Below are 20482 nucleotides of genomic sequence, written 5' to 3' on the forward strand. Positions count from 1 at the left end.
ACTTCCAGAAGAGACGGCGCATAATACACATAATACATGTGCAGGGCACAGCAGTGTCACGCAGTTCTACACCTGGTTTGCCTGGGCTTTCTCCGCGACAACTAAAAATCGGAACCATGGTGACAGATGATGGGAGGAACATGGTGTCCGTGCTGGACAGAGGAGGGATGGTCCATGTGCCCTGCATGGCGCACGTGTTCAATCTGGTAGTCAACAAGTTCCTGAAGTCTTACACCCATCTGCAAGACATTCTAAAAATGGCCAGGACACTGTGCACGCACTTCAGCCATTCTTACAAAGCCAAGCACACCCTCCTCGAGTTGCAGCACCAGAACAGTCTACCCCAACATAGTCTGATATGCGATGTTTCCACCCGTTGGAATTCCAGCCTTCATATGTTAGACCGCCTGAATGAACAGAGAAAAGCCATTAATGATTTTTTGATGATGCAAGTGGACCGTAGTACTCCCGTGTAACTTTGATGTCAGCCACTGGCAGCTCATGCGTGACACCTGCCATTTGCTCAGGCCTTTTGAAGAGGCCACGTTATTTGTCAGTCGCTAGGACTGCGGGATGAATAACGTCATTCCACTGCTTCATGTCCTGGAACTCATGCTGCAAAATCTGTCTGGTCAGGGCACTGGAGAAGTGGAGACTACATCTCATGGCCACATGAGTCCAGTGGGGGCTGAACTGGAGGAGGAGGAGGACATTGATGCAATTTGTGGTTTTTCTACTCAGGTGACAGGAGAGGAGGAGCAGGAGCATCCGGAGGAAGTAGAAGACGAGGCAGATGACCCAGAAGCAGTGTGGCAGTATACTGTGGATATGGAGACCAGGAGTCCCTCAGAGTCACTTGCGCAGATGGCCCGCAGCATGCTGCTTTGCCTAACTAGTGACAGCCGAATAGTCAAAATCCGGCATAGGGATGACTTTTGGCTCTCCACCCTCTTGGACCCTCGCTACCGGTCCAAAATGGGTGACTTTTTTCCTGCTGCTGAGAGGAAGGAACAATTGGCATACTATAGAGATATACTGAGCACACAGTTGGCCGCTGCCTATGTGCGCCATTGTCCATCCTCTGTCAGGTCTGACCGGGGGATTCCTGGCAGTCATTGCTCACTCTGCCACTCTTGCTGCTTCTGATGCCACCTTCACACTATATCATTGTGCCACTCTGCAGGCTCCTGCTGCTTCTGATGCCACCTTCACACTATATCATTGTGCCACTCTGCGGGCTCCTGCTGCTGCTGCTTCTGATGTCGCCTTCACACTATATCATTGTGCCACTCTGCGGGCTCCTGCTGCTGCTGCTTCTGATGCCACCTTCACACTATATGATTGTGCCACTCTGCGGGCTCCTGCTGCTTCTGATGCCACCAACACACTATATCATTGTGCCACTCTGCCGCTCTTGCTGCTTCTGATGCCACCTTTACACTATATCATTGTGCTACTCTGCGGGCTCCTGCTGCTTCTGATGCCACCAACACACTATATCATTGTGCCACTCTGTGGGCTCCTCCTCCTGCTGCTGCTACTGATGCCACCTTCACACTATATGATTGTGCCACTCTGCGGGCTCCTGCTGCTGCTGCTTCTGATGCCACCTTCACACTATATGATTGTGCCACTCTGCGGGCTCCTGCTGCTGCTGCTTCTGATGCCGCCTTCACACTATATGATTGTGCAACTCTGCCGCTCTTGCTGTTTCTGATGCCACCAACACACTATATCATTGTGCCACTCTGCCGCTCTTGCTGCTTCTGATGCCACCAACACACTATATCATTGTGCCACTATGTGGGCTGCTGCTGCTTCTGATGCCACCAACACACTATATCATTGTGCCACTATGTGGGCTCCTCCTGCTGCTGCTTCTGATGCCGCCTTCACACTATATGATTGTGCAACTCTGCCGCTCTTGCTGTTTCTGATGCCACCAACACACTATATCATTGTGCCACTATGTGGGCTCCTCCTGCTGCTGCTGCTACTGATGCCACCTTCACACTATATCATTGTTCCACTCTGCGGGCTCCTGCTGCTTCTGATGCTACCAACACACTATATCATTGTGCCAATCTGTGGGCTCGTCCTGCTGCTACTGATGCTACCTTCACACTATATCATTGTGCCACTCTGCGGGCTCCTGCTGCTGCTACTGATGCCTCCAACGCACTATATCATTGTGCCACTCTGCAGGCTCCTGCTGCTTCTGATGCCACCTTCAAACTATATCATTGTGCCACTCTGCAGGCACCTGATGCTTCTGATGCCACCTTCACACTAGATCATTGTGCCACTCCGTGGCTTTCCCTGTTGCTGCCACCATGTTGCTGACACCTGTGGACCCCTGCTGCTGTTTCTTCTGTCGCCACCTCCACACTCTTATCATTGTGCCACTTTGTGGCCTCCTGTTGCTGCTGCTGCTGATGCCACCTCCACACTATATAATTGTGCCACTCTGTGGCTTTCCCTGTTACTGCCACCATGTTTCTGCCACCTGTGGGATCCTGCTGCTGATGCCACCTCCACACTAAATCATTGTGCCACTCTGTGGCTATCCCTGTTGCTGACACCATGTTGCTGCCACCTGTGGGCTCCTGCTGCTGCTTCTGCTGCCACCACCTCCACACTCTTATCATTGTGCCACTTTGTGGCCTACCATGTTTCCACCACCTCCATAATTTGTCATTGTGCCACTCTGCAGCCTACTCATGCTGCTGCCAACTGACCGCTATCTCCCTGGAACACCCTGTGATTTCCATAATGCTGTTTTCACCCTCCATCACTCTATGACGTTGCCACTATGTTTGGTTTTCCCCTTCATTTCATCTGTCAGAAGGATGAAAAGCTTCAGGATTGATAGCCAAAAGCAGGAGTGGATACAGAACACAGAGGACATGCAAGTATCACATTTGCTGCTCATCTCTATTCTGAATCAACTCCTGTTTGTTTTTGGCTTTAGCAATACTGATGGATTATTGACCGATTGAGGACACTGATGCGTGAAAAGAAGGGCAAATTGATCAGTGACGTCAATGCAAAATTACTGCCGACATCCTCTGCACTCTTTTGGGGGGCTTTCCACATGTATCCGCGTTTAACAGAACAGGTTCTGTCGTAATCTATGGAATCATCTGATGTCAGTGTAAAAAGAGTGCACTCTTTTATGTTATAGTGGGATCTTGGCCCTCAGCTCGGCCCTTTCGAGCTGGCACAGACGTTACCTTGTCAGGCTGTATTCCCGCTTCGCTTATTTGGGGAAGTAAGTAAGTGCACATGGAAGTGAAGAATGAAGCGATTCTAAGAGCCGCGGCTGTCATGTGCGTGTCATACTAAAACACAGCATTGTTTGAAGACCAAACCACGCTCCATATGCATATTTAAGCATGGCACAACATTTTACAACACCCTACAGGCTCTTTGCAGCCAGGAAATGCCTGTTTTTTAACATGTTTCGTTTTGATTCGATTTGGGTCGAATTAAATTTTTGCGAAAAATTCAGCGAATCGGATCGAAACGAATTTTAACAAATTCGCCCATCTCTACTAGCAATATATACTGACATCTGCTAATTCTGTAGGGATTTTCTTTGCAGCACCTACTTCATTTACATTACAATACAGATAGGATTACTATCATCAAATCCACAGAGCATGCCTAGAAAACATTGTTCCAGTAGATTTCTGGCTATGTCTATTAGGCTCAAGTAAAGTAGACCACTAAATATTGCTAACAGAGCAGAGACAAGATAGATGTCCACATTAGAATATAAGTTTAAAGTTAAGGTTAAATTTTCAATAATAAACCTAATGACAGATTCTCATAGCATTTTGCTAACTATTGCCCATACTGTTTTTAGAAAAAAAAAAGTCATATCCCTAGAAAATGAATTTTGTAATCCTACCTGGCACCCTGGTAGAAGGAGCAGTGGGTCATAAGGGGAGCCTAATTCCCACCTTTGGCTGACATCATCCTCTGCTTTGCCGAAGGGAGGGGGAATGAATGGGATGCTGAATCACAGACCAGTGGAAAAAAACTGTGAAAAAGTGAAAAAAAAAATGGTTCAGTAAAGCTTCAGTGAAAATCACTGAACATGAATTGGATAAACACCAGCATGTGTCCAGTCCAGAGTATAGTCCAGAGAAGTCGTCTGGACTTCTCGGTCTTTGTCAGTCTTTGGACTTAGATATTTCTGTATCTCTGTGTGCTGCTACAACAGAGATTGCTATTGTGCTGCTGATGCAGCAGAACCCAACTGGCTTCAGAGGAGATTCTGCCCAGCAAAGTTGACCACTGGTTCACTCTGATGTTACTGCAAGCCACCAGTGCTCATTATCACCCAAGCCAGCCAAATCTACTGCCTGCTAGCCTCTAAAGAAAGAGTTATTTCCATCCTGCTCTTTGCAGCTCCCTCAGATCTCTGCTTCACCGTGTGTGTCCTTGGCCAGCAGCTAACATCATGGGTCTCCAATATAATATCTGCTGTGAGATAGACATTGTGATAAATGTGACCCGGGGGAGGGGAGGCCTGCTAGTAATGCACCACCTTAAATTAACCTAATTGAGCCACATTGTTGACAAACTCAGCATGTGGCTGGGCTTCAAAGACCTATGCAGACAAACCGACTCCAGGAACCCCCCACTCTATACAGACAAAGAGCCATTAAAACTCTCAAATCACCAAGTTGTGAAGACAGTTGTGAAGTTATGGTCCGTCTCACCAGAACACCAAATACATTTTTGGATTTGTTATTCTCAGGAATTCATTCAACAATTCATGGTTCGTGGCTCTCGGATACACGGTTCCAGAGTTATCAATATCTCTGGATAGGACCATAGCAAATGGGTCAAGTTTGGTATCAATGGAATCCTGGGATCCACCCGGATCCAATGATGCCAGAACCATGACCCCAGGACTCCCCCTGGGGTAGCTGTGTCCTCTCCAGGCCTCTGGATGTAATACCAGGTAGGAGTGACCATTGACCCCTCCTTAGGGTGGACATAGGTGTGTCCACACCTGATATAATCAGGCACTACTGAAGGAGTCTTTGTCTTTTCACCTGGGGGAAACTTTAACATTAACAAAGCGCAGGGAGGATCTAAAAGTGTGGAATATCCATCCCCATTAGGGCCACACACACACAAAGGTAACTAACTCACCAAACTGCTTAGACTTGTAGTGCTACCCATGTAATTTGTGCTCTGTTTACTGTATATATCTATTGGGTGTACTGTACTGTCTAGTGTGACCTTAAGGCAATTAAATATAAAATCCAATCTGTGTTGCTCTTTTATCTCGATCACAAATCTTACGTCTGGGTTTCTCGCTTATATACATGCTACCGGGTTGGTTCCTCACCCTATATAATCCCGTTACAGACCGGGCTTATATTAAAGGAGAACTGGTGGCAGCATAGGGCTGATAATATTCTGTCTCACTGCGGCTAGTGAGAGGGATCTTATAGCCATTCAGGGATGTGATTTAGGGTTGTGCCATATCCGTAAGTTGTATGGACAACTATAAATCACTTCCTGCGCCTCTCAGAACCTGTGCGTTCTGGGAGTGTCTGTAAAAGGATAACTGAGTGACCTTGCGTACCCTTCAGGGGTCCAGAACGTTGCGGTTTCCTTCACAGACATCTATACCGGGAGTGGCCCAGGGAGATAAATTCTACAAACGCAACCTCCCTCTCTTCTTGCTCTGATCTGCTGACCTAGGAGGTTATAGATGAGGCCTACTACAGAACTTAAGTAGGCCTCATAACACATGCGGCCTATAGCCACCACCATAGCCAGCAACTCCAGGTTCAAGTTCCAGCTGCTTCCACATGATGTTGGCCCCATTGGGAATATTGCAATATCACCACATTCACTAGTACAGTACAAGAATACCACAACATTAGTAGCTGTTTTAGTAATGGGTGTATGAGCGGAGTTGACTAGAATTATAAGACTATAATTATAAGAATTTATAAGAAAGATTGCAAAGACAATCTAGTAAATTGGTGGATTAGAGTATCATAAAAAAAGATTAACCAAATAGGTGCACTTTACTTTGAAGATAAGACAGCTTAAGGATGCCCTAATTGTATTGTGTAAATGCTGGTATATGTAATGAATCTCTAGACCGCACTCACAACCTATTGGACAAAGCCCTAGTGGGAAGTGTGCTCTGGTAATACCGTGTGCCCCTCGTTAAATGTAAACGAGCTAGATAAAAATGTGTACCATGCAGTGCTTTATTATTAGTTTATTGCATAAAATAGTACATCACTAACAAAAAATAGTACATTACTAATAAAAAGAACCATAAAATTAAACATAATATTGAACATAAAATCATATTGTTATATATAATATCAGCGGGACATCACCATAGATAGTATTGGGTAAGTAAGAGATCTTGCTTTGTATTGTTATAGTTTTGGAGTCAAATGGCTGCTGTTACAACCTGCACCGCTAGTCGTGTGTGAACACTAGATAGCCCAGTACATAAACAGTTGGTGTCACCAAATAAAACCAAATAGTTAAAACTGTGCATGCCCAAAACAAAAATAGTCAATGAAGAACTGAGATCCAGACGAGGATAAGGATGGGACATTCCACAGTACTTCCAATCGTTGGTAGACAACATATTTGCTATGTCCGATAGATTGTTTCACACAGCTTAACATATTTGTCTTAAGTCACTTGTGGTTATTCCAGTTGGGTAATATCCTTATAGGTTATGTATTACCTTCATCGTTTTTTTTTGCTGCCAAAATGCCTCCACTGTGCTACGTTACCACTATGGACTCGGGACGCTGTGTACTCACTCAAAGGTGACATTTGACTCCGGTACTATAACAATACAAAGCAAGATCTCATATTACTTACCCAATACTATCTATGGTGATGTCCCACTGATATTATATTATATATTACATTATGATTTTATGTTCAATTTTATGTTTAATTTTATGGTTCATTTTATTATACGCACAACAATTGTTAGTGATGTGCTATTTTATGCAATAAACACATGTTGAGTAAAAACAATAAGTAGTGCACGGTACACATTTTTAGAAATGCTGGTATAAGTCAGGATTCAGTGTAGTACACCCACTGTACCACTACGGACGATGACATAAGCCGACACCTGGGAGCGGAGTCTAAGTTGTACCCGGTCTCCACCAGAGCCCATCGCAAAGCGGGTTGGACTTTGGGCGGTGTGGTATCAACAGGAAAGAACTCGGACGCACAACGTTAGTGAATCGCACCGGACCCGAATCCACGTCGGATAAAGCACCGTGGGATCGTGATGGGACCGGGTAAGCCCAAGTAGCAGGCTCCTCCCATCTGTAAAAACATCCTTTTGTGCAAACACTCCAAGGATTCACAATGATAAGCAACTTAAACAGAGGAGAAAATAATCAAATTGATTAAGATGGCAAAGAAACTGCTGGACATAGGTAATGGAAGTGGTAGGCAAAGTTGTTGAGGTATGACAACACCAATTGATTTGTGAAAAGCAGCAAAATTTTATGTGTGAATTATATTTTAAACAAAACAAAAGGGATAGTGACTCCAAAACCAAACAAGGCAGGTACAAAATATTATATAGGGATTATACACAGTCGATTAAGCATATCTTAAAAAGGGATACTGAGAAGTGACCCCAAAACCAGTCCAGGCAGGTATGAGGTATGTATGGATTACAAACAGGTCAAGGCATAATTTAAACAAAACAAAGGGGATATTGACCCCAAACTAGGCAGCTGTGAAATAGTAAAGAGGACATTATACAAGGTAGATTGTCACTTTGTAAAATCCCTACTGATGAAATATTCTTGGATGTGGTAGTGGTTGTCAAATATATGGGATGGTGGGTCTCTCTAGGAGCAACATAGCACTCAATAGCACTTGAAAAATTAAACTCTTGCTACACCATGACATTCCCGAATATCATTGTGTAGCAGCAAGTGTATGAAGAAGAGGCTGATGGGCTGAGCCAGGCAGATGCAAAATATACACACTGGATGTTTGCTACATAATGCAGCCAACACCCATTGTTAACACCATAAACTATTGTTAACTATTTAAATGGCCCTGCCAAAGCCATTAGGGGCATTTATATTCCATCAGCACATGGGTGCTGCCATCATTTGTCACCAGCCAGACTAGTAAAATAATCCTCATACACTGCAATACAGTAGGATGAATCAGATCACCTAGGATTTAAGGCAGTAATGGCAACCTTTTAGAGACAGAGTGCCCAAAATTCACTTTTATGTGGCAACATGACAATTTAACCAGTAACCTATTGATCCCTGCTGTATCACAAGTTTCAATCGTATTGGAGTACTCAGGATACCAATACAATAGAAAGCAGATTTAGAAATATGGATTATAGCTTCCCTCCAGGGTCTCCTGAAGAGGAAGAAACACGGGACCCAGAGCAGGAGCTCCAACGATAAACCATCTCTGCCCACACCTTCTCGCTCCTCCTGTAGGTCCTGGCAGCCAAGAAAGTGTCGCTTTAAAATTGTTCTGAGCATGGCGTGTCCCGCGCTGTCTTGGACTCCAGGAGGAAGCCTTAAATCCTGCCTGGCAAACTCTGTGCTAGGGTAAAGGCATGGGTGCCCACAGAAAGTTCCCTGAGCTCCACCCGTGCCATAGGTTCTCCACCACTGCCCTAGGGGGTCTAAAAATACAGAAGCAATTACTATATTACTATACTACGTACTATATTACTATTTTGTAACACTTAAAAAATGTAATAAAAAGTGATTAAAAGATCGTACAATCCCCAAAATGGTAACAATGAAAATATCCCGCAAAAAATTACACCTGACACAGCTCAATACACTGAAGTATGAAAAAGTGCAGTAATTGGCCTCAGAATATGGCATAAGGAAGAATTGTTTTTTAAACAAAAGATTAAAACCTATATTAATTTGTTATCTCTATGATCATACCAACCAGAAGAATAATAGGGATATGTCATGTGTTTTTTGCCGTATTCAGAATTTGTTTTGCAGTTTCCCAGTACAGTGCATGGAATATTAAATACCATCACTAGCAAGTACAATCTGTACACAGAAAAAGTCATGGAATTTTGAAAGTGGGAAGTGAAAAATGGAAACACTAATGAAATATGGGGTTAAATATTTGCGAGTTATATTGCATTTTTGTTTGGGTATACTATAATGCAGTATCATGTAGGTAGTAAATAGCATTATACAGGCTGGACATAAGAGAGTTGACACCTAGTGGTATATTTTTCACAAAGGCATCTGAGGACACATACACAGTAGAAAGATGGAGAAGAAGTTTTGGATTATCATTGTACTTTCCTTCCAGGATCCTGGGACTGCAAGAGGCCTTGAGTCCTGTCTGGCGAACTCTCGCTCGGTGATGGTGCCCAGAGAGAGGGCTCTGAGTGCCACCTCTGGCACCAGTGCCATAAGTTCGCCACCACTGGCCTATTCCTTTAAAGGACATCTACCATAAGGATCAAGAATAATAAACCAAGCACAATTAAAGGGGTATTCTCGTCTGGGCATTCACATTCAGTTTCATTAATCTTCCATGTATAAACATTTCTTCAATTGGATGTTATTAAAAAAAATGTTGCTGTGTGAAGATAATTTCCCATAAATGTCTGTTGTAGCTGTGCAGAGTGAGCCAGATTCATGAAGAATGTGTGCCAGAAATCCAGAATATGACACCCTCTGCACACTACACAGGCAAAGTGCATTTAGTGCAGTTTGCCCTGTTCTTAGTAAATGTGCCCCAATGTTTATGTGCCTTTCACAGGTAGCTAGTGTGATAAAAACCCCCTCATTTAGAAATACATGTTTAATCATTTGAATGTATGCTATACTTTTATGTGCACGTTCTTGCAAAGTAAACAGTATTTATTTTATAAAATATATAACATTTCTCAATGAATTATGATCAGTAGTAATCTAGTCTTACATCTACACAGATAAAGGAGCCTCTTGTTCTTTTCGAATTTTATTTCTAATTTGCTAAGAAAAAGAGAGCTGGGTTTATGACCCCCTCTTATCTGGATGAACAATTTTATGGTTAGCTTAGCAATATTTTTAGCATGGGAACCCCCTTTAATAATTTCTAGGATGTGTTCAGATTATTACACTGATTTTAGGTTACTAGGTTTCTCATGAACATGTTTATGTACATGTCATTAATTATTTTCATCTATCTCTACTATTCTATTTCCTCTAGCTGTAAACTTGGCCCTCACTCAGTTACTGCTGCGCTGGTGATAAAAAGAATCCTTCCGATCTGTAGTCTGTCTCTACTAGCCAACTCCCTTTACTTTCTTGCGTTAGACAACCAACGCACCTCAGAAGTAGTTGCTCTTTTTTCCTGCAACAAGGCATTCAGTTATCTTCTCTCTTGGACCATACTAAGGGATCAGTTTTTGGGGACCAGAGTAAGTAATACATTGTAATCAGAGTCCATTTTAGGACATAGTCAGAAGTCAATAAAACGGACACTGTATCTGTGCCATGTTACAATGCTTTGTGAAACTGAATGATAGTAATTCTCCAAGAACTGCTGAATTAGCCATTAGGCTTCCTGAACATGGGGTCATGTACCAGTTTTTATCACAATGCATGGCACACATCCCTATATTTTTCTATGGGCTCACACAGTTGTGGTTTCCACAGTTCTGTGTATAAGACAACCAACCAAGCCACATATTATGGAGCAGGTCCTAATCCTATTCATGTTTGTAGTCTTTTTCTGTTGTCACTGGTGCTTTAGTGGACCTTACGATGGCACACGGCAAGTTACAGGCCTTTGCACATTGTTTGCAGCCTATGAGACGCATGAGTTTGTGTGCACGAGGCCTTACAGGTTTGTGCCACATTTTGCTGTCCACTGCTAGCATTATTACCTCTGAAATGGCTTCTACTATTTTTAATTACCACACTTTGCTTTACATTTACTTATTTTGTGAAGAAAAAAAATGATTATGGTCATAGATAAACAAACTTGGGCTGGTTTCTGTCATGACTTTCAGATATAAATCCTATGGAGTTGATACAGATTTCATGCTTTGTGCTGCAGGTCAGATAATAATGATTTTTTTTGGCCAAAAAAATTGTGGACAAAGTAATTCGCCAAAATTTTAGGCCTCATATAAACAAACATTGTTCGGGGATGTGTGTTAGCACACATCCCCATGTATTTTTTATGGGCACACAGGCTGCAAATAACAAACCAGTGGCGTAACTTAAAGTTGATGGGCCCCAGTGCAAAGTCTGTACCAGGCCCCCTAAGATAATCTATGCTTTATAATACTAGTCTCCTCATATGGGAAAGTAACAGCTTATGGGCCTGGTTGCAACCGCACCCTCTGCACCCTCTCAAGTTACGGCCCTGCCACTTACCTGTTGATTGCAGCCACTTACATGCACAAGTTAGTGTGCATGAGGCCTTACAGAACATCTCAGTGATTGGTTATACTTCATTCACAAAATACCAACCCTATATTTTCTCTTACCTTTATTGCTGACAGGTTGTTGCTGTTATTTGTTGCATGGCTGGAGTGGTCATGATGTCGCACGCAGAAAGCCATGAAGAGGATACACAAAATAATGAAATTCTGACCCTATCTGCAGCTGCCGTGACTGCATCTAATGAGGTAATATGGTACATGTCACCTAAACCCAGGCCCAGATTAAGGCTGGTGGAGGCCTCTGGACGCAAACTGGTGGGGACACTTTCCACAATATATTTTAACACGCCGCCGCCCAAGTAATGTACAACAAAATAATAAAACTTTACTCACATTTTCCACTTCCCCGATGTGTGGCGCAACCTCCTCCTCTTCCAGAAGTCAGATGCCCATGCACTCTGCAGTCTACGGCAGAGCAGGGAGTGCATTGTTCCCTCTGCCATAGATATCTGTATGTGAGGGGGATCCAGGTCTGCCTAAGTCATGAACATGATCATGCAGGTCTCTGGCTGAAACACGTTGTATCTAAGGATTTTACTCTCCTCTAGAAATGCTGGCTTTTTCCAGTATATCATCAATACAGCGCTTCTATATTACAGTCATACCCCATTGACAAGGGGTACATGGGCTGAGCTTCAAGGGATTATCTGTGGCATAAAAATATTTCTCAATGTATGCAATCATAAATAAGGTTTCTCACTGACTTTGCCTTCATTTCCCTCTTGCACCAGTTTTTATTCAATTGACAGAGATTGCAGAGACCAAGTAGCATTTTCTTTTTACTGATTTGCAAGGGCAATCTTTGTCATGTGGTCTCTCCCTTGCATCATGTGAATGGGGGGCTGCTGTATAATAGAGATCCAGCCCCCCCCCAAGTCCCCACAGCTGCCAAACATGGCTCCTGCATTGATTTTCAGTCATCCTCAAGGTTTGGGATGTTTACTTGACTTTGAAGCACACATATATTGGTAGGACCAGTGTCCAGACAGCTTTCCTTATCCCCCTCTCCCATTTCCCTTGATTTATTTTCCATCTTCTGTTTATACTTAGTGTGTCTCGATTATTATGTTTTCTCTGATAAACTAGACGGTTATCTCAGTGGCACCGCCTCAATGATCCATCTCTGCATCACCGCCTGCTTAGAGTCTTCATGCGACTAGATTTAGATGTTTACTTTTGTAGAGGATAAATTGCTTACTATGTGCATTTAAGTGGTGATGTTTATTAGCTTTACTCTGCTAAAACTCTTGCTTTATGCCATGTACTTGTGTTTTTTTATTACTTCTGGTTGCCAATAACTCCTTCATTAATAAAAAAAATGAATCCAATTAGTGCAGAAGCATCCAAAATTGGTAAACTGTTAAATTGATATCTTCTCCAAATATTCACAGGTACTGTTCCGTCTTCTTATTGGTAGACTGAGCTGTCAGGAATCAGCTACATTCTTGGGGCTATGTAGTGTTTGCAGCAGCTTGTTCCTGTGGTGGGTTCCTCTACTAGTATATCTTCAGAAAACAGCAGAGGTTCCTGAGGTATCAACAGCTCTATCCATGGAATACCTGTGTGTAACAGTAATCATCTTCTCCTGTAAGTCCATACATTGTGAGATCATGTAATTTCAGCATTTATTCTCCTTACTTTTTTATTACATGAGTTACATGAGAGTTACAATACTAATTACTAAATTTACAATACTTACACTCACCAGCCACTTTATTAGGTACACCATGCTAGTAACGGGTTGGACCCCCTTTTGCCTTCAGAACTGCCTCAATTCTTCGTGGCATAGATTCAACAAGGTGCTGGAAGCATTCCTCAGAGATTTTGGTCCATATTGACATGATGGCATCACACAGTTGCCGCAGATTTGTCGGCTGCACATCCATGATGCGAATCTCCCGTTCCACCACATCGCAAAGATGCTCTATTGGATTGAGATCTGGTTACTGTGGAGGCCATTTGAGTACAGTGAACTCATTGTCATGTTCGAGAAACCAGTCTGAGATGATTCCAGCTTTATGACATGGCGCATTATCCTGCTGAAAGTAGCCATCAGATGTTGGGTACATTGTGGTCATAAAGGGATGGACATGGTCAGCAACAATACTCAGGTAGGCTGTGGCGTTGCAACGATGCTCAATTGGTACCAAGGGGCCCAAAGAGTGCCAAGAAAATATTCCCCACACCATGACACCACCACCACCAGCCTGAACCGTTGATACAAGGCAGGATGGATCCATGCTTTCATGTTGTTGATACCAAATTCTGACCCTACCATCCGAATGTCGCAGCAGAAATCGAGACTCATCAGACCAGGCAACGTTTTTCCAATCTTCTACTGTCCAATTTCGATGAGCTTGTGCAAATTGTAGCCTCGGTTTCCTGTTCTTAGCTGAAAGGAGTGGCACCCGGTGTGGTCTTCTGCTGCTGTAGTCCATCTGCCTCAAAGTTAGACGTACTGTGCGTTCAGAGATGCTCTTCTGCCTACCTTGGTTGTAACGGGTGGCGATTTGAGTCACTGTTGCCTTTCTATCAGCTCGAATCAGTCTGCCCATTCTCCTCTGACCTCTGGCATTAACAAGTCATTTCCGCCCACAGAACTGCCGCTCACTGGATGTTTTTTCTTTTTCGGACCATTCTCTGTAAACCCTAGAGATGGTTGTGCGTGAAAATCCCAGTAGATCAGCAGTTTCTGAAATACTCAGACCAGCCCTTCTGGCACCAACAACCATACCACGTTCAAAGGCACTCAAATCACCTTTCTTCCCCATACTGATGCTCGGTTTGAACTGCAGGAGATTGTCTTGACCATGTCTACATGCCTAAATGCATTGAGTTGCCGCCATGTGATTGGCTGATTAGAAATGAAGTGTTAACGAGCAGTTGGACAGGTGTACCTAATAAAGTGGCCGGTGAGTGTATATGAATGTGGCAGATTAATAATATCAACAAGCTTAGAAATTCACAAAATTGTAGAAGCAAAGTAGATTCAGAAACTGGTGCTCCCGGGACTGCAAATAAGTAAAACTTCAATCATGTGTAGCCAGTAGATAGAATATAGACCAAGGGCTATAATTTTCATTATGTAACAGTTAAGGGTCAGGTCTTACCCGCTGGTCTCCTGTCTCTGCTGGGGTGCAAAGGTTCAGTGGTGACTTCATGTCGACATACCACACCCATGCAGACCTGTATTAGGCTGCAGAGGGCACATGCTGAGACTCTGTATGCAGTGGTGATGGGAGGCGCTGTGCAGCTTTATAAGGTATGAATCAGACGGTATATCTGCTTTAAGTTGTAAAGCTGGTTGTAAAGCTTTTTTCTGTAAATGTTTAGTACTAATGTGTCTATTTGTATTCAGTATTTCAGTTCCTGGAAAAAATAGGAAGTCATTTCTTAAACACAGCAGGAGAGTCTGTAGGTGTCTATCTAGGTGTGGCTGTTACAGCAGGTAAGCAGTGGATTCACTAAGGAAATCGACCATGAAAATCAAGCATGATAAACCAGAGACATTTACTCATAGATTCAGACACTGTGACCTTCATGCTGCAGATTTCCAGGCAGTTACAGTGTGCAGGGAACACATTCCCCTCCCATTGTGTGGCAAAACTTCCTCTTATGCAGAGAGATTACATCAGGCAGAGGAATAGGGAAGTGCTGAGGGAGCAGGGCGAGAGTGAGACATGCTCCTGCACATTAAAACAGCCTGTGAAGCTGAGGCATGGAAAGGCTTTTGTAACACCCCCGGGAGCTCTTCAGACTCAATAGAATAAGTTTAAAAAGTTGATTTTAGAAGGAAGGAAGCTATGCATAACAAACATAACTAGATAACCACAGTCATGCTTGATTTTGATGGTGGGTTTCCTTTCCTATACATAACTTGTTGTCTAATGATCTTCCGTTTATGTGTGCTCGCTTGCTTAGGGCTCTTTCAGACAAGCGCATCTGCAAAAAAAACGCATCCTTTTCAAGTGTTGTCCACGATATATCTGCATTTATTTACTTTCACGTCTGTATGTCATAGTATAATTAGATGGCAATCCATCCATCCCAGCATCATCCATGAAAAAAAGATTTTACACAGATGACATCCATTTGCTGTCCCTTTTTTTTGGCAGACCCTTTTTTTTATGTCCTTTTCTTTTTCTATGGGAAAACTGTTTACTGTGGCTGAGAAGAAATTAGAATATGATGCGATTTTTCTTTCTCATTGTCTGCATGTCCTTTAATAAAAACGGACATTTAAAAACAATTTTTAAAAAAATGGGTAATCCGTAAAACGATAGTCTGAAAGTGCCGAGTCTTTTACTCACTGCGTAATTTGTGACTAACTTTTTCACATTAACAGTGCTTTAAATATAATATTTGTTTCTTTTGTTTTTTTTTCAGCCATGGATCAACAAAGTGAATTTCCATCTGCAGGGAAATTGATGGGCATGTCAGCTATTGGTATTGGAACAATGTTGGTTATCATACCAGAAAACTGGCAGGAGTATCTTGGTATAGAGCAAGTCCACCAAGATGATATTCTGGAAGATACCAAGAGCAAGACTAGCCTCTCAACAGTTTAAACCAAATTAATTTATGTTGCCTCAACAAAAGGGGCAAAATGTTTTTATAACACGCATGACTAGGAAGGAGGCGCCCGCTGCAGAATTAGGCAGTCAAATAAGAAAGCAGAGCAAGGGTCACCTCAGGTCCCCATATTAGGAATATTGCTACAGGGGAAGACTGCCTTTTCCAAACAATGAAGTCAGAAAGTCCTCATCACTGACAATTTTGCTGTTTTAACATTTACTTCTTTCTGTCCAGATCATTTTTCAGCCTTGATCGTAATGTATTATATAACTAGCTATAGCCCCCGACATTTCCCAGGATAGTAAATAACTGCTCTTAGCTATAACAATATAGAATGGGTTAACAAAAAATGTTTTATATCTCTATATGTATCACCTATCTCTATATCTAACTATATTTATGTTTCTATCTACATCAAAATGATAACAACTCCAAAAAATGAATCAAACGTTAAGTGGATTTATTCCGAATGCCATATTAACAGCAACGCTTCGGCTCCAGTGTTGAGCCCTTCTCAAGCTTCATAAAAAAGAAACATTTTTTTCCATTTTTTGTATGTTACTTTTGGAGGGTCTTTTGTCTGACTCAGAATGGCTTGCACCTTTTTTTGCAATTCATTGCTTTGTTTTTTTGTGCTGCTTGAACTTTCTTTTTGTATATATCTATACATGTATTGAGAAATCCAGAGCAGCACTGCAAAAAATTGTGGTTGCAAAATCTGTACGGACATTGGCAGAGTTCCCCAATTGATATAGTAAGAATAGGCAGCACTCCGAAGATAAAATGAAAGCATGGGTATCTTTATTCCATGTAGCGACGTTTCGTGACACAGCACCTTTTTCAAGCTTTGTCACTGAAACAATTTCACATGGAGTGCTGCCTATTCTTCGGATATCTATCTATCTGCAAACAATCCAGAGAAGTAAGCAGCACTCCGAGACAGCAATGGACCATTGCTGTCTCGGAGTGCTGCTTACTTCTCTGGATTGTATCGTTGGAGGACCTGGGGCCCGGTCCCTGTGAGTGTGCACCCACCGCCACACTTGGCCTTCTTAAAAGTGTGCTGTTTTTGCATTTCCTTGAGTATCTATCTGCATATCTATCTACTTGAGGAAAGTCCAAACAGCACACAATAATGAAGTACTAGCAGGAACATGCCAAACAGAACTGCACCTCAGGTCCTTCAAACATACAAATGGAAAATAAGCAGCACTCCCAAAAGTCCAAACATAGGGTAATTAGTGCTCCTTTTTATTCCATAATGTCATGTACAGCTCAACATGAGCCTTTCTCAAGCCAAGTGATAAGAGAGACATGTATATATACAAAGTGTCAAGTGCTACATTAATTAAATGAATAAATGAACCCAAAGCGGATATAAGGATCTCTCACCATCCACTCCACTCACCATAAGGTCCACACACCAAATGATTATAGTCGCACCAATGATAAGTGTGTGTGACATGCATGAGTGGAAAGCAAGGCATAGATCAAACATGCATATGCACACTTATCACTTGGCTTGAAAATGGCTCATGTTGAGGCAAGACATCGCTGTATATGACACTATGGAATAAAAAGGACCACTAATTACCCTATGTTTGGACTTTTATGAGTGCCTATTTTCTATTTGTAACTATCTATATATCTGTGTCTATATCTCTCTCTATCTATGCCTCACTGTCTCTTTTTCTGTCTCTGTTTCTCTCTGTCTCCCTCTCGTCATCCATATAACCTCTTCACTGTATTACCTCACTGTATTAAATTCATTGTCTAAAGTAATCAAAGATCAGAGCTCATATTAATGACCTGTGGCAAAATATAAGCTGTTATTGGTTGCTAACTGCAACAGCAGGTAGCAGACAATGCCTCCTGTATATGGTGGTTAATAATTGTATTTTGGTAGCATGTTGTGAAAATTCCAGCTCTAAACCTAGTCTCTATTAAGACCACTTAGCAGGTGTTAAATCTCTGTCTTACTTTACAATCCTATTCTTTCCTTTCCATGTATGCAAAAAAAAACTGTAAAACTGTAATCCACAAATCTTCATTGTGTGTGTTCTCTTTGGAGAAATGTGTGGCAACTGGGAGTCCTTTCCTTCTGTTGTTAATATCGAATTGTTGGGAGTTCATGCTCTTATTAAGTTTCTGGCCTGTTTCCCCCACATAGTTGCTTGTGGTTAGACACTGCTGACACATAATAAGGTAGACCACATCGGGAGACCTGCAGGAAAATGTCCCCTTTATCTCATGTACCTTCTGTGATTGTGGTACAGGTACATGGTCTCCTGTGTGGATGTGCCAACATGTTTTGCACCTGTTTGGCAGGCAGTGTGAGATGCCATTATCTGATTAGGGCTTCACGGTGCCCTGGACAACTATTTGTTTCAGATTTGGTGTTTGTCAGAAGTAAAGGAAAGAGCTTTTATTTTAGTTTTGTATCTTTATGAAGAATAGGTTGGCAATATCACGTAGGATCTCCAGTTATTGACTATAGGTGACTACTTGGGGCAGTCCGGTGACTCCTGTTGGGTCTCCTTTTTTTGGTTCACCTTTCACATGGACCGTGTGTAAAACTTCTGCGTGATCATATATCATTGCATGATAAATGTGGCGCATGGTCTGTCTGAGCACGGTCTGAAAAGCCCATCTCAGTGCAGTATAGTGCGATGCGACACAAATGAGTATCGGGCACATCTTAAATACATGTGCAAGCAGTTTGCACTGAAAAGAACGTGCAAAATACACCAGAAAACTGGCGCACATCCCTTAGTAAATGTGGGCCTGTGTGGTTAACAATATTGGAATTGAATGGTGCCACATAACATATACTGTATTTTTCGGCCTATAAGGCGCACCAAAAATCCTTTAATTTTCTCAGAAATCAAAGGTGCGCCTTATAGGCCAGTGCGCCTTATATATGAACTTATACAGAAATGTACTACAGAAAAGATGTACTGTACATTTACCAGTGTTTAAAAGCTCCATCCCCAGAAATTTCCTGCACCTTCCCACACAGTATACAGGGTCCCTAGCCCCAGAAATGCCCTGGCACCACAACTAACATTGTGCCCATCCTGCCCTCCCCTAGCACGGAGAGACCGGAGCTGCCATAGTGCCCACCACGAGGCAATCATCATCATCAGTAAACAATCCCCCATACCTGCCAGCCCTGTAACAGGGGAAAGAGAAGGAGCCACAGGGAACCCCACAGGAATAACACCCTGGCTGAGGAGGGAAGGAGAAGGGGCAGAAGGAGACAGCTTAACCCCTGCTGCATCACCCTGCATTAACCCCCAGCAGCCATACCTCTGAGATCAGAGCTCTCTGACACGCTGAAGACAAGTTTCCCGGGAAGTGTAGCTGGCTTGAACTGTGCACAGGTCTGCCACCTGCTGGTCATTTTAGGTACTGCCTTATACTCCAGTGCGCCTTATATATGAACCTAGATGTCTTAGCAGACATTTATTAGAGGTGCGCCTTATAGTCCGGTGCGCCTTATAGTCCGAAAAATACGGTAGCTAAACTTAAAAATAAATGTAACAGCAAACATAACCACAGTCATGACACATGCGGTTTTGCCACCATGTTTTGCCGTAGAAATAGAGGATTCATTAGGTTTTAGCATAACTTTTACATTCTTTATTATTCATGTCCTTTTGGCTACTTTTCTTATTACTATATATCCCATCTGGCTAATGATTTTCTTTTATTACCCATAGTGGTACATAGTAATATTACCTGGTTGTCCATTCAAATGTGTGTCATGCAATATAACATCTCCCGAAAAGCAGTCACACATTAATTTCTCTGACAATATCATCTGATCATTGTGCCAGATGTGTTCTAAAACCCCTTTAGGCACAGACATATTCAATATATCAATTTTTTTTTTCATTTTTCTGATGACATAAATTAATGGTAATAGCTAGAGATGAGCGAGCACTAAAATGCTCGGGTACTCGTTATTCGAGACGAACTTTTCCCGATGCTCGAGTGCTCGTCTCGAATAACGAGCCCCATTGAAGTCAATGGGAGACTCGAGCATTTTTCAAGGGGACCAAGGATCTGCACAGGGAAGCTTGGCCAAGCACCTGGGAACCTCAGAAAAGGATGGAAACACCACGGAAATAGACAGGAAACAGCAGGGGCAGCATGCATGGATGCCTCTGAGGCTGCTTAATCGCACCATTATGCCAAAAGTATGGGCAACAGTATGGGCAACAGAGTGACCGAATGAGGCTAGATAGCATCTAAAACATCCAATAATTGACCCTGACACTATAGGGGACTATGCAGAGGCAGCAGCAGCAGCGGCAGGCTAGAGAGTGTCTTGGCAACATACCCCAAATGGACTCAGGCTTAAAACCAATGGGTGGCAGAGAGGAACCAAAGGAGGTGAGCAAGAAGCACTCAAATAATATC

At 42.7% G+C, this 20482-nt stretch overlaps 2 protein-coding genes across 3 annotated transcripts in view; one reads left to right on the forward strand and one right to left on the reverse strand.

Annotated features, from left to right (window-relative positions):
* SIPA1 (signal-induced proliferation-associated 1) overlaps positions 1-4045 on the reverse strand; it is a 137608-nt gene extending 133563 nt beyond the window's left edge. Inside the window, exon 1 of the mRNA XM_072117841.1 lies at positions 3914-4045. The gene's annotated coding sequence lies outside the window, so the exon portion shown is untranslated. The remainder of the gene's footprint in view (positions 1-3913) is intronic.
* Positions 1-17638, forward strand: part of LOC140070852 (solute carrier family 35 member F4-like) — a 32633-nt gene extending 14995 nt beyond the window's left edge. The window contains exons 3-7 of one of the 2 annotated variants that reach the window (XM_072117844.1): positions 10240-10450; positions 11543-11668; positions 12874-13069; positions 14841-14930; positions 15869-17638. In XM_072117844.1, the coding sequence (XP_071973945.1) occupies positions 10240-10450; positions 11543-11668; positions 12874-13069; positions 14841-14930; positions 15869-16050 (805 nt within the window). In that variant the 3' untranslated portion in view covers positions 16051-17638. Of the gene's footprint in view, positions 1-10239; positions 10451-11542; positions 11669-12873; positions 13070-14652; positions 14745-14840; positions 14931-15868 lie in introns of those variants that run through there. The other variant, XR_011849006.1, reaches the window with a different exon arrangement.
* The last annotated feature ends 2844 nt before the right edge of the window (positions 17639-20482 follow it).

This window comes from Engystomops pustulosus, chromosome 7 (assembly GCF_040894005.1).
Source record: "Engystomops pustulosus chromosome 7, aEngPut4.maternal, whole genome shotgun sequence".
Classification (NCBI taxonomy): Eukaryota; Metazoa; Chordata; class Amphibia; order Anura; family Leptodactylidae; genus Engystomops; species Engystomops pustulosus.